The sequence below is a fragment of the Melopsittacus undulatus genome, chromosome 5 (genome assembly GCF_012275295.1).
Source record: "Melopsittacus undulatus isolate bMelUnd1 chromosome 5, bMelUnd1.mat.Z, whole genome shotgun sequence".
NCBI classification, from domain to species: domain Eukaryota; kingdom Metazoa; phylum Chordata; class Aves; order Psittaciformes; family Psittaculidae; genus Melopsittacus; species Melopsittacus undulatus.
Window position 1 is genome coordinate 29,643,005 of NC_047531.1, and position 14,070 is coordinate 29,657,074.

The window sequence follows — 14,070 nt, forward strand, 5'->3', positions numbered from 1 at the left end:
CGTCCAAATGAGAATTTCTCACTGAAAGGAGCCAGTATCGCAGCATGGGTCATGTCTTAACATTATCAGCCAAGCCCTGGATGGAGGGAAGGGAGAAAACTGCAAAGCCAGAGTCACGGAGCAAGCCCTGAATGGGTGCTCTCATGTGCCCCTTCTAGATATATAAATGGTGGTATCTTACCAAGGAGCCAACCCACTCTCTAGAGCTGCTCTTTCATAACTGCATTTGGAAGAATTCATAAAGGAAAACTTGGGTTAGTTTGTTCACTTTGACTGAAGCAATAAAATTCAGGCTCAGAGTGAAACTTGGAGGATTTGAGTGATTGTGGCTTGATCCAGCTCCCATCTATCCCTTATGTTTGTATTTGTGCTTGAACGTGGTTATGACTGGTCTGAGCTTCCCTTTGGGCATTCCGCCTTTTTCCTGCCCTCTTCTCCACTGCACAAACCACAGCTCACTTGCTTTGCTCTCCCTGGAGATTCCTTTTTCACTTTCCACACTCATAGCATGCAACTAATCAGGAATCAGCACTGAGTTGTGCCAATATCAAACAAACCTTCCAGGACCAGTCTAGCCTCAAGACTGATGTTTCCTTTCAGTCAAAATAAAGATCAGCTTAGACAGATGTATTACCATTCTGGTTTCCTTTCTCTCCCAAAGGTCTCAAGCAACTCGTTTCCGCTGGCACCAGCCTGCTCCTTTTGATAAGCAGCAAACATGGGCAATCGATAATGTCTACATTGGAGATGGCTGCATAGACATGTGCAGCGGCCATGGGAAGTGCACACAAGACAACTGCATGTAAGTGCCATTTGTCCCTGTTCTGCCCAGCACTGTAGCATTCCATTCCTCTGTCATTTTGATGAACTTATCATCCTTATTCCTGAGCGGTTTCATGCTGTGTCCCTGTGCCCTCATCCTGGCACTGGGTGCAGAGGACCTGGGCTGAGGGTGGGACGTGTCCACTCGGCAGAAGTATAAGTGCCAGTTCTTCACAAGGCCAGATTTTGCCTTGGGACTGGTATTGGCTTGCTGGTATGATGACTGCTCCATGATAAGGTTTGCCAGCAGAGGCAGACTGCCTTGATCCTCAAACCGTCTGTATAACAGCCCATATAGAGCCCTGCAAAGCTAACAAACAACAGCCAGATCTCTCCAGATTTGTCTGTCTGGCAACAGAGAAATACCTTCCAGATGGATGTATTGCTTTTTTCCAGCCATGAATAGCAACAGAAAAGGGAGAATGGTTGTATAATTGCACTGCAACTGTGTTCACTAGAAATATATTCTGATGCAGAATAGACATAGTGTTATCCTCTATCCTGACAGCACTGAAGTACCAAGGCAGGATCTCCCTGATGAAATCTGCAGAGTAGCAGAACGCATTTCCATGTTGTTACCCAATCTTCGACACATTATAAGATGGTTTTACAGAGGAGAAAAAAAAAAAAACGGGGGTGGGAAGGCAGGTGGCACTATATAAAGAAACAGCAGGAAAGTACCCATCCTCTGAAATTTTACAGAAACTTGCTTAAAATTTAATGTTAGCGGAGCATTCTTGGGCTTGGCACATTCTTTAAGTTTATTTAACCAATTACAATGTATTTTACTGATTTTACTCTGTGCTGGAGTGTAATAGAGAGTGTACTCTATATTAGCAGCTTGCAAGATACAAAATACTGGCCTTCCTATAGTCATTTTAGTTTCACATTAACTACAAAAAGTGGCAGATGTTTGAAACCCCCATACACCAGTTGTGCGCTAGCAAATGATGCAGACAGACTCTGTGTGGAATAAGATGGCACTTTAATGTGAAATGACATGGTACTGATGAAACCCCTGAGCAGAGCCTTTGCCAGCTGAACCTTGCATTTGCTTTCCTCCGCAGCTGTGATGAGCACTGGGGTGGGCTGTACTGCGACGAGCCAGAGAGCCCCCTTCCGACACAGCTGAAAGATAACTTCAACCGCTCACCATCGAACCAGAACTGGCTGACAGTGAATGGGGGCAAACTGAGCACAGTCTGCGGGGCAGTGGCCTCTGGGATGGCTCTTCACTTCAGCGGGGTGCGTGCTCAGCACGAGGGCCAGCTCACTCCATCTGACAGTATAAATGGGGCTGATTTAAAAGTTAAATGAATAGCAAGGTGGTAAAAAATATCAGTGTTAACAATTAAACATATAGCATATTAAACAAACTTGCATCCTCTGACTAGCTGAGTCTGAAGTCAGACAGGTCCTACAGACTAGGGACAGCCAGAAACAATCCAGGAAAGCAGATACCATATTCCTGGCTATGCCATAAAAATGAGATATAGTGTGGATGCCTCCTGAAAGGAGCCATGGAAGGGACTTCAGAGGTGGAGCTAACAGATTTAAGCACAATCCAAGCACGTAGACATTAAATTCCACACAATCATAATAATCTCCTCATAGCACTTATAACTTCCAGACCAGAGTTTGGTGCGGTTTCTCATCAGACCACAGAGGTAAACTAATAACTGTGTATTTGCATGTATATAACTTGCACTTGGTCCTCGAAAATACATTCATATATCTTATTGTTGGTTTTTTTTCAGGGTAAGCTCAGAGTAAAATTTCCTGGTTTAGCTATATACGTACGTAGGTATATAACCCAGACTGCTGCTGAATTACAGTTTGCTTACAGATAACCTTGGTATTACAAAAATGACCAAATAGTATTTTAGAAACGTGTAAAACTTCTACTTATAGATCTCTTCCATGCAAATTTATAACTAGGTTTAAAATGATGCAAGCTTTCTAAAATAAACTAACAAAGCATTGCATTTTCACTTCCTTCCAGCAGGACTAAGTAGGCACCAGTAACTAACTGAGCAATGTGAAATATGTAAGGGATTATGGGAAAACACACATAGTAAAATGCTGTGCCATTTGATGGTTTGCATAAATTCAGCCATTACCACATTATCAGCAATTCATTAATTCTGCCTGGAAAACCTTGTGTTTTACACTGGAGGCATGGATTTTTGTAACTGTTGTATTCAGAAGAAAGGTGAATGCAGTCCTTGGTAGTGAATAACGTAAAGTTGTAGGTACAGTGGCAAAGTGTATGAGTATACAATAGGAATTTTTAAGATGGAACTTAATTGCTAAATTGCTAAAATTATGTTCTCAGGCAATAGCGTTTGTTTTTCTGTTGTAGCTTTACCTTTCTTATAATTAGTATAATTTTGTACAATTTTGAAGGGTTTAGAGCATGAAGTTACACTAACAGTGATTGCATAGTCTAACCATTTTTGTGTTTGTAAGTTTTGCCAGCCAACAGATTTTTTTATTGCTTTGAAGGGCTGCAGCCGTATGTTGGTTACAGTGGACTTGAACCTCACCAGTGCAGAATTCATTCAGTTTTATTTCATGTATGGATGTCTGATAACTCCCAATAACCGCAACCAAGGAGTGCTGCTGGAGTATTCTGTGAATGGTGGAATCACCTGGAGCCTCTTAATGGAAATTTTCTATGATCAGTTCAGCAAGCCTGGGTTTGTAGATACCTTCTTCTGCCTATATAATTTCCTGTACTAAAGTAAGGTAGTCTTGAATATTTCATAAGAACCTGTGAGACATAATACTGCTGTGGTTTGGATGTCACATCTTTAAGAGTTCAGCCTATCCAGTCCTGCAAGCATTTATGAATGGCCTTAGCACATGTGCTTCAGCATCGGCTATTGTGCAGCTGCTAGGCCAGAAATACAAGGGTAGTAAGGAGTCTGTAGCAGTCGGGTAGATTTGTAAATGGTTGCAGGGAGATAAATCAATAGATACTGTAATGACATCCATCTGGTTCTGTAAGATACTTCCTTTTGCAATCTGGTTTCTTACTGACAAGAGCAGAATGTTATACTTGAACTAGTCAGACAATGACGCATAGAGGAGAAACTGAATTTCTGCAGATATCCATCAAAAGGACAGATACACCAAAGCCCCGTTCTCAGATATTTGTGATATTCAAATCATGCATAAATATGGGTGCATATTTTCCTCACTGACTCATTTAAAAGACTCATAAAAAGTGGGTCTTAGAGGGACCCATTATTTATTATTTCATGTAAGCTCACCAAGAAATCATTAGCATTTTGACTGGACAAGAGATTTAAGTGTGCTATCATCTGTTGAAATGGAAGTAAGAAAATTGCATTGGAATACTGCTATCTCCTGAATGGCTCCAGGTTGAAAATAGCAATTCTAATTTTACTTCAACATTCTCCTTCTTAGCACTTCCCTTAAATAGGACCTTTATCTAGACTAGGTCTAGATCATTCATTTGGTCCATAAGCACAGCTGGAGCACGTGAAGTTGCTCAAACCATGCCATAGTCTGGCTGCTGGCCATTCCCACCTCACTCCAAGCCCTGTCCCAGGGGTGACATTGGGAATGATCAGGAAGGTGTTTTATTTCAGCAGTCTCCCATAGGGGAACACAGGCTAGATCACCCAGTCTTCTCCTTCTTCCCGAACTTCCTCATATTCTAGGAAACAACAGGAGTGGATCTGGTCAATGTACCTTGCACAGAGCATTGAGAAGTATCCTCCCATCTGTGGCTTACCTACAACTAATTTTCCCTTTTATTTCAGCTTTGTGAACATCCTCCTTCCCTACGATGCCAAAACCATTGGGACACGCTTTCGCTGGTGGCAGCCTAAACACGATGGCCTGGACCAGAATGACTGGGCCATTGACAATGTGTTGATCTCTGGCTCAGCTGACCAGAGGACAGTGATGCTCGACACCTTCAGCAGCGCTCCTTTGCCTCAGCATGAGCGCTCCCCTGCTGATGCAGGGCCCACTGGGAGGATTGCCTTTGACATGTTCATGGAAGACAAAACTACAGGTAAAGGTTTCACATGGGTCTGAGTTAAAGAGCAAGAAGTCAGCACGGTGATTTCCAAATCTTGGCGAGCCTCTGAATCTTTGTCTCACCGTGATGGGTATTACAGACATATATAGTCTTCTTGCTATGAAAGACTTGTCTTTTGGTTTTAGTTCACAAAATGCAAAATTAAAAGATGTAATATAACTTTCCCTTTTTACTGCATAAATTTACTTAGAAAACTGATTTGTCTTCAAAGAAAGAAAAAAGGATTAAAATATGCCAGGTTTTCTAAGCAGATTTCTTAATCTGAGTATTTGGTTGCTATTTCCTGACTTTTTAAAACAGTCTTTAGGGGTGTTAAGTTACATGTAACAACTAAATTTTGTACAGGATATATTTCTGAATGTTTACAAGGCTTAACAACTTATTAACTATAACAAGTTAATTGTGCTGGGGCGTCTACCCTTTGTGGAGACGTGTAGGCAACAACCATTAAAAAGTTCTCCCATAAAATCCAGTGCAACAGAACTTGAGCATTAAAAAATAATGCTATATTGCTTAGGTAAGAGAGTAGTAAGAGGTGCTTTAAGCAATAAATGTGATAAATGTAATTAATATGTACATGGGAAAGATGGGGTACTGGCATTCTCAGGAGCAATATTAAATAATTCCCACACTGGCTGAAAAATAAAGCCACGAGTCACCTTTAGTGGTTAAGACTGCTCCCTGTTCTCTTTCATTTCTATTGTCATTGTATATTACTGATGTTGCCACTTATTTTCAAGTGAATGAACACTGGTTATTCCACGATGATTGCTCGATTGAGAGATTTTGTGATTCTCCTGATGGTGTCATGATCTGCGGGAGCCATGACGGCAGAGAGGTCTACGTAGTCACCCATGACCTGACTCCTACAGAAGGCTGGATTATGCAGTTCAAGGTAGTCTCTGTCTGCAATATAATTATTCAAAACCACGTTTTGCTCCAAGTCTAAACAGATCTTTCAGGAGGCAGAATGATGTATAGGTCTATGCATGAGCCATTCCCTGCAGGGAAAACTGCTGTTATTAGTCCATTCTCCTTTTTCTTATCTGCTCTATGTTGGTCAGCTTTAATACCACAGGCTGTTCCCAGAGATGATGCACCCTTCTCTTCCAGCACAGCAGTTGTATGAACGTCCTGTAATAAGGGTATTATGCATATACAAGGTGCTTGTTTTGTTACAGCTGCTTGGTGAGGAAAAAGCAGCTCCAAACTACACCACAGTGCTCCTGTGTTGTCATGCACTCACATCAAACCTGCACCCAAACTGTCTTTTATATACACCTTTACCTAAATTAAAGAAATAACCCAGTGATATGTGGAAGCCGCAGAACTCTTTGCACACCTCTTCCATAAAGATGGTCTGCCAAACATAACCGAGTTGGGTGGCCTCCTCTGAAGTATTCAGATCTTAAGTTGTGTGCAAGGAAGATTATTAGTCATGGGATACTGGGGTGTAAGAGACAATGTCAAAACCTGGAAATCCAAAAAACTGAGCTAACTAGAAGAAAGTGAATCTCAGAATTTGGTACCTGTTCTTATTCTTGCAAATACTGATGAAATCTGTGGGTGACTGGTACCATACAAGCACTGTTAATGCCATTATTAACAGAACAAAATTCTGCGGTCAGTTTTCAAGTACAAACATTTTTTTAAACTAACCATCACCAAAATTAATTGTAATTTATTTATGTTCTCCTCTTTGTTAGGTTTCAGTTGGATGTAAAACCTCCGAAAAACTTGCACAAAATCAGGTCCACGTGCAGTACTCCACTGACTTTGGCGTTAGCTGGAGTTATTTAGTACCTCAGTGTTTACCGGCTGATCCCAAATGTTCTGGGAGTGTGTCACAGCCATCTGTCTTCTTTCCCACAAAAGGATGGAAAAGAGTAACTTACTCACTGCCTGAAAACCTTGTTGGCAAGTAAGTATGAATTTATTACTCATGCTTGTCAGAATTTATTCCTCTTCCAAAAGCAACAGGAGGACAACTGTGTGGTGACAGCCTCTGCCATCACTGCATCATCATCTCATCACAGAAAATGGGTAAAAGAGAAGAAATGTGGTCCTGAGGTAAAGGTTGGACTTGATGATCTTAAAGGTCTTTTCCAACCTTGTTGATTCTATAATTTTGTCATGGACTCAGTACCTTCTAGAAAACACAAGAGAGGGTACATCTGCCTATTCATTTTCTTTTGAGGAAAGTGCAGACCAGCAGCATCAACGTTCATTACGTATGCTGCAGAAGTTTATTTCCTATCAGTCAAGACTGACCATGTCTGAACAACCAGCAAAGTTATCCTTGCTTCTCTGCAGTCTGCTCTCCTCTGTTAAGACAGCCGCAGTCAATTAGAGAGTAGATATATGACCTTAGTGAGTGGAAAAATTACTCTTACTGTCTGCAGTAGCCACACATATGCAAACCATTTGTCTTTTTCTGCAAAATTAAAATCCTTTGTAGCCTTTGAGTAATTTTCTCAGGAAGTATAACCAAAACTGAAACTTTCACAACAAGCCAGAATAGCCATTTCCTCCCCAACAGTGCCTGGACAACTACCTATGTCATAGGTAGTACATGTGTGAAGAAGAAGATATGGATAAGTATAAAACCAATTTTAACAGATGCTGCCAGATATTACTTGTGGAAGCTTGGAGAATAGATCAGTCATAAATATTTTGTGTTTCACTCAACTTCTTTCAACTGAACTAAGTTGTTTTATACATGTGTCTGGTTTTGTTTATTTCTTTATATCTAGTCCCGTGAGGTTTCGGTTCTACCAGAAATACTCAGATATGCAGTGGGCCATCGATAATTTCTATCTGGGCCCTGGCTGTCTGGAAAACTGCAGAGGTCATGGAGACTGCCTGAATGAGCAATGCATCTGTGATCCTGGGTATTCGGGTCCAAACTGCTATTTGACCCAAACACTGAAGGTAATTTTACTGCATGTTTTAAAGAGTGAATTTTGCCACCTGTTTAGCTGAGAGAGGAGAGGTTGATCCCACTTGAAATTTGTCCTTGATTCCTGTTAGCCTGAAGATACTCAAATCTATTTTCCACCTTTTTATCATTTTTTAACAAAACTATTACTGCAGGATCCAAGAACAGGTTTGTTCCTTTGCAAATAACACTGCCTAAAAAAGTTATGATAAAGTTCACTGTTCATCCTTAGGTCACCATTATATGATCTAAATCACCCTTGCACATAAGATTGTATTTGATTAAGACCTGTAGAAAGATTGTATTTATCATAAAAAAGCTTACTGAAGTAGGAAGTACAAGAAATAGACATAAAATTGATTCACCTAGCTGATAATAGTGTTACTCTATAATAAGAGAGTAAAATCTAATTCAATACTGGTAATTTAAAATCTAAAATATTTTTGAAATGTAACATATTTGGAAAAGTGTGTAAGGAATCCCAGATTAGTTTAAAATGCAGTGTTTATCATCTAATATTTTCTGCATCACGTAAGAATAGAATAGGTGTGTGCTCCACAAAAACAACAGGTTAAGCAGCATTCTGTATAAAGAGAATATAGCTATTTAACTTTTCAGTTATCATATCATTTGAATGATTATAACCTGGTTTTCATCTGAGATACTAATTACATGAACAAATATCATTATCTGTTTGCAGTTTTTTTAATTAGTAGTGTATTCTTCACATTAAGGACATTTGGGATAAAATCCTAGCAATTTTAGGGGAGTTTTACTATCTCCTTAAGGCCAGGATTTCACTCGTGGCATTGCTTTTACTGCACGCCTGAAGGTAAGTGGAAATCAGAGATATGTTCTATTCAAATATGTGCAGACAGTGGCATAAATGCATGTTCACTACCATAACCCTAAAATTTCATTGTGGTACTTGTTTTGCTGGGGGAAAAAATACAGAATAACAGTTTCTCCCATATATACTAGGTATGTACTGGGGTGCTGTTACATATTCTTTAATAATTATAGCTATGAACTAGACCCATTGTGGTGGCTTGACCCTGGCTGGAAGCCAGGTGCCCACCAAAGCCACTGCATCACTGCCCTCCTTAGCTGGACAAGGGAGTGAAAGGCTTGTGGGTCAAGATACGGACAGGCAGAGATCACTCACCAGTTACTGTCATGGGCAAAACAGATTCAACTTGGGGAAATTAATTTAATTTATTACCAATCAAATCAGAGTAGGATAATGAGAAATAAAAACTAAATCTTGAAAATACCTTCCCTCCACTCCTCCCTTCTTCCTGGGCCTAACTTCGCTCCCTAATTCTCTGCCTCCTTCCCACCAGCAGCACAGAGGGACAGGGGATGGGGGTCATGGTCACTTCATCACACATTGCCTCTCCTTCTACCTCAGGGGAGGACACCTTACACTCTTCCCCTACTCCAGCATGGGGTCCATCCCATGGGAGACAGTCCTCCATGGACTTCTCCAATGTGAGCCCTTCACATGGACAGCAGTTCTTCATGAACTGCTCCGGCATGCATCCCCCATGGGGTCATAAATCCTGCAGCAAAACTGCTCCAGCCTCGGCTCCTCTCTACACAGGGCCTGCTCCACAGACAGCCCCCTTCTCCAGTGTGGTGCCCTCCATGGGTTGCAGGTGGAGATCTGCTCCACCATGGACCTCCACAGCTGCCTCACCATGGGCTGTACCATGGACTTCAGGGGAATCTGTTCTGGCACCTGGAGCACCTCTTGCCTTTCTTTTTCACTGACCTTGGGGTCTGCAGGGCTGTTTCTCTCACGTATTCTCCCTCTGGCTGCAGTTGCTGTTGTATGGGCTTTCCCCACTTCCTAACAAATCATCCCCGAGTCTCTCCCAGTGTTGCTGATGGGCTCAGCCTTGGCCAGGAGCGGGTCTATCTTGGAGCCTTCTGGCATGGGCTCCATCAGACAAGGAGAAAGCTTCTAGAAGCTTCTCACAGAAGCCACACCAGTAGCTCCACCACTACCAAAACCTTGCCACACAAACCCAGTCCACTCATTTATTTGCACATGCAGATTTTAGTGTGCTGGATTACTCCCAAGTATGTTAGAACCCAGCCCTAATGTATATTCACATTTATGCAATTCAGTTCAAGTGGCCAAATGTCCAGCTAAAAGTGACTGTGTTCAGCCACCCTGAAAAAAAGAAAACTTCTTACAGTGTTCATGAGCCTTCAGCCGTGTTTAGCTCAGTGCCAGCTGTGAACATCACAAAGGCTTCAGATCATAATTACTTGTGCTTTATGTTAAACACTTTACTTACAGACTTTCCTGAAAGAGCGCTTTGACAATGAAGAAATTAAACCAGATTTATGGATGTCCTTAGAAGGTGGAAATACCTGTACCGAGTGTGGGATTCTTGCAGAAGATACAACTTTGTATTTTGGAGGTGCAACTGTGAGGCAAGCTGTCACTCAGGATCTGGACCTGCGGGGGGCAAAGTAGGTCATGTTTCTATGTCATTTTAATGAGGAACTCTGTTAAACACAGACAAAGCAGTAGGTAACATAGCCTATAGCTCAGGGAACTCCTAGGCCATCACAAGCACAGTGCTGTTTCAGGTAGACACTGATGAGTTACGATTCTCAAAGCACTGATGCTTTCAGATGAGTCACAGAGAGCAAGGCTCACCCTGCAAGAGTGAAAGAGAAAACAGTCTGCTATGTGCAGGTAAAGCAGCAGATTCCCTTCCCCTGGGATGTCCTGGAGTCACTGAGACACAATAGTCTCCTGGGCATCACTGTCTTCACTCCTAGAGGCACCAGCTGTATCTCTCACTGAGTTCAGAACATAACCTCTGCTGGTTGTGCTCTCTTGGGTGCCCAAACAAGACCTTCTTCACTCACATGCTGTAGAAAAGGATGAGCAGGAGAGCAATGGAATTAAGCCAGTTTAGACAAGCTAAGGACATGATGATGATAGGAAAAGGGGTAATGGGTTAAAACTTAAACAGGGGAAGTTTAGACTGGATATTAAGAAGAAGCTCTTTACTGTAAGGGTGGTGAGGCACTGGAATGGGTTGCCCAAGGAAGTTGTGAATGCTCCATCCCTGGCAGTGTTCAAGGCCAGGTTGGACAGAGCCTTGGGTGATATGGTTTAGTGTGAGGTGTCCCTGCCCATGGCATGAGGGTTGGAACTAGATGATCTTAAGGTCCTTTCAAACCCTAACTATTCTATGATTCTATGACTAGAGGCAACTTCAGCATCATTCCCCTTGACTGTATGGGTTTAATGAAGCCACATGCTCTCAGCTCTGTAATTCAGTAAGGACTAACTGAATCACACAAGCTTATAGGAAGAAAGAGGCCTCCAGGAGTCTCTAGTCCAACCTCATGCTCAAAGACAGGTCAACACTGAATTCAGACAAGGTTGCTCAGGGCTCTGTCCTGCTGGGTCTTGAAAAACCTCCAAGGACAGAGATTCCTCGGTCTCTCTGGACAGCTTGATTCAGTGTTGAATTACCCTCACAGTGATTTCCTCCCTTCCCCATTATGTCTGGTGAGGATGTCCACTGTCTCCCACACCCAGCCATCTTCTCCAGGCTGAACCAGACATGGTCCTACAACCTCTCCTCACAGGGCATGTGCTCTAGCCCCAACCATTTCAGTGGCTTCCATTGACTTTACCTCAGTTTATCAACTTAAGTACTTCATTGGTGTAAGGGCACCTTGTTAACTCATGCTGAGCTTCCTCTCCATGAGGACTCCTAGACAACTGTTAGCAAAGCAGTTCCCAGGCAGTCAGTCCTCAGCCAGTACCACTGCAAGGAGTTATCTTTCCAGGGGCAGGACTTTGCCAAATTTCATGACATTCCCATGAGAATTACCAGGCAATGTTTTTGGAAACCTTTGTTCTACTTGTACATTGATGTTACTTCCTTAAAAATGCTGCCATTTTGAACATTTTCAGCACATCTGCTAACAGAAAGCAAACTTACTGATTTGTGCAGATCTTCAACAGATGTAAACTTACACATTTACTCTTAGATTTCTACAATACTGGGGGAGAATTGGGAGTGAAAACAACATGACAACATGCCACAGACCAACTTGCAGAAAGGAGGGAGTACTGCTAGACTATTCTATTGATGGAGGCAAGTACATCCTGTCATTTCAGCTAAGATAAAGCCTTGTTTTCTATTCAAGCACCATGAATATCTGAGAAATTGTCGGAGAGATCCAAAATAAGATCATTTTTAGTTGTAAAGCTATTTTTGTCCTTACAAATTTTTTCTCCATCTAAAATTTCCAGCTGTTGCTCAGTTTTCCATAGTCCTCCTGCCTGATTCAGCAATCGGTAGCTTCCAGACAACTCAATTATTCTATGTGATTACAAAATTACTCTTGAAATGAGTCCAGTTGACAACTACCCTTAGAAGTTAAGACTTGTCTATCAGAAGGCCATAGCTATTTTTTTTATTATTACTTCTTATTATCTTTAATCTTTTAGAAGATTATACCACACACTTGTTTTATTACTAAACCTGCATCTTTTCATTCTAGGGATAACCTGGACCTTGCTCCATGAGATGGATTACCAAAAATACATCTCAGTCAGGCATGACTACATTCTCCTCCCTGAACACGCTCTGACCAATACAACCCGCTTGCGTTGGTGGCAGCCTTTCACCATCAGCAATGGGATTGTGGTTTCAGGCCCCGACCGGGCACAGTGGGCACTGGATAACATCCTGATCGGAGGAGCAGAGATCAACCCCAGCCAACTGGTAGATACGTTTGATGATGGTAAGAAAGGCTGTGGCAGCTAATCTGTTGTCTGGCATTATCTTATCTAAGATAAGCCCTGTGAGCTTGCAAACAAATGTTTTAATTTTGTAGACTAATGCTGTTATTATGCTATTCTTCATGCTACTGATAGGGGCGTGTAAATACATATATATATATTCAGATATGTGTGTGTATATATATATATATGTGTATATACCTATAAGAAAGGAAATGCTTTTTTTATTTCAGTCCAGCTAATTTCATTTAAATTCATGGTAGTAAAGGTTTTTTTAATCATATTTTTTTAAAGTACTATTATTTAAACATTTTAATTACCTCTCTGGAGCTGAGGTTTTCGTTATGTCTGCTAGTAGCTTACTTACTGTGTGTGTCATGACAAATAGCATAAATTTAGTGTTTCTATCACTAAAGTACTGTATCTAATCATTCTGTGCAATCATCACCAAGCCTTGATATTTATCAAGACAATGCAGTAATTGTATTTAACTCATCTTAACAGAAGGCACCTCTCATGAAGAAAACTGGAGTTTTTACCCCAATGCAGTCAGGACTGCAGGATTCTGTGGAAATCCATCATTCCATCTCTACTGGCCAAATAAGAAAAAAGACAAAACACACAACATCCTGTCCTCCAGGGAGCTCATTATACAGCCAGGATACATGATGCAGTTTAAAGTAAGAAATGTTCTCTCTCTCTTTCCAAAGCAAAGTATGCAGTGAAAAATCACCAATGTGTCTCCAGAAATTATTCTTCTTCCACCTAGGATGCCTAATTTGATGAATAATTAATAATGGCATTTTATTAGCATTTAAAAGAGGTTCTAAAATGTAGGTAATGGGAACCAGAAAGGTTGCGTAACATTAAATGTCAAATTATTCTGACTGCATGCTTTGGGGTTACTGGGAGGAATTGGAAGTCTAATCCCTTTTTCCTGAAATTATTGGATCATCAGATACAGTAGGCATTATTTTTTAAGGTCAGAATACACAGCATGCAGAACATGCCATTTTCCCCTAACTCATGAATAAGCAGAAAAAGCAAAGTAGAGGCAGGCTGGAGAGGAATGGCTTATGGAAAATGCAGAAGTGCTCAAGCAGGAATACCCCTTCTGACTACTTGTGTCATGGGAAATCACCTAAATAATCAGAGAAACACTTCTAAATATTTTACTTTGGTTTAGGGTAGAATTCTGCACAGAGACAAAGGCAATGCGTAGTTATTGTCCAGGAATGCTCTAGGCCCTTCCCCAAGCACCGCATCTTAAATAAGCCAGGAACCAATATGAAAGCAGGGTTACCAAAATAGTCACCCATTTTCTTGTTATGTTTTTTCTTGCTCTTCTGTTTGACCAGACAGTTCCAAAATTCTCCATCTTCCACTAATCAATATTTCCACCTTTTCACAACATTATTGCCTATTTTATATTGACTGCTTAATGTAATC

At 41.2% G+C, this 14,070-nt stretch overlaps 1 protein-coding gene across 1 annotated transcript in view; it reads left to right on the forward strand.

Annotated features, from left to right (window-relative positions):
- Nucleotides 1–14,070, forward strand: part of RELN (reelin) — a 291,275-nt gene that overhangs the window by 262,555 nt on the left and 14,650 nt on the right. The window contains exons 47-57 of the mRNA XM_031048313.2: nucleotides 662–802; nucleotides 1,890–2,067; nucleotides 3,328–3,521; nucleotides 4,614–4,870; nucleotides 5,638–5,792; nucleotides 6,604–6,818; nucleotides 7,651–7,828; nucleotides 10,144–10,319; nucleotides 11,865–11,971; nucleotides 12,381–12,623; nucleotides 13,126–13,301. Coding sequence (XP_030904173.2) covers nucleotides 662–802; nucleotides 1,890–2,067; nucleotides 3,328–3,521; nucleotides 4,614–4,870; nucleotides 5,638–5,792; nucleotides 6,604–6,818; nucleotides 7,651–7,828; nucleotides 10,144–10,319; nucleotides 11,865–11,971; nucleotides 12,381–12,623; nucleotides 13,126–13,301 — 2,020 coding nt within the window. The remainder of the gene's footprint in view (nucleotides 1–661; nucleotides 803–1,889; nucleotides 2,068–3,327; nucleotides 3,522–4,613; nucleotides 4,871–5,637; nucleotides 5,793–6,603; nucleotides 6,819–7,650; nucleotides 7,829–10,143; nucleotides 10,320–11,864; nucleotides 11,972–12,380; nucleotides 12,624–13,125; nucleotides 13,302–14,070) is intronic.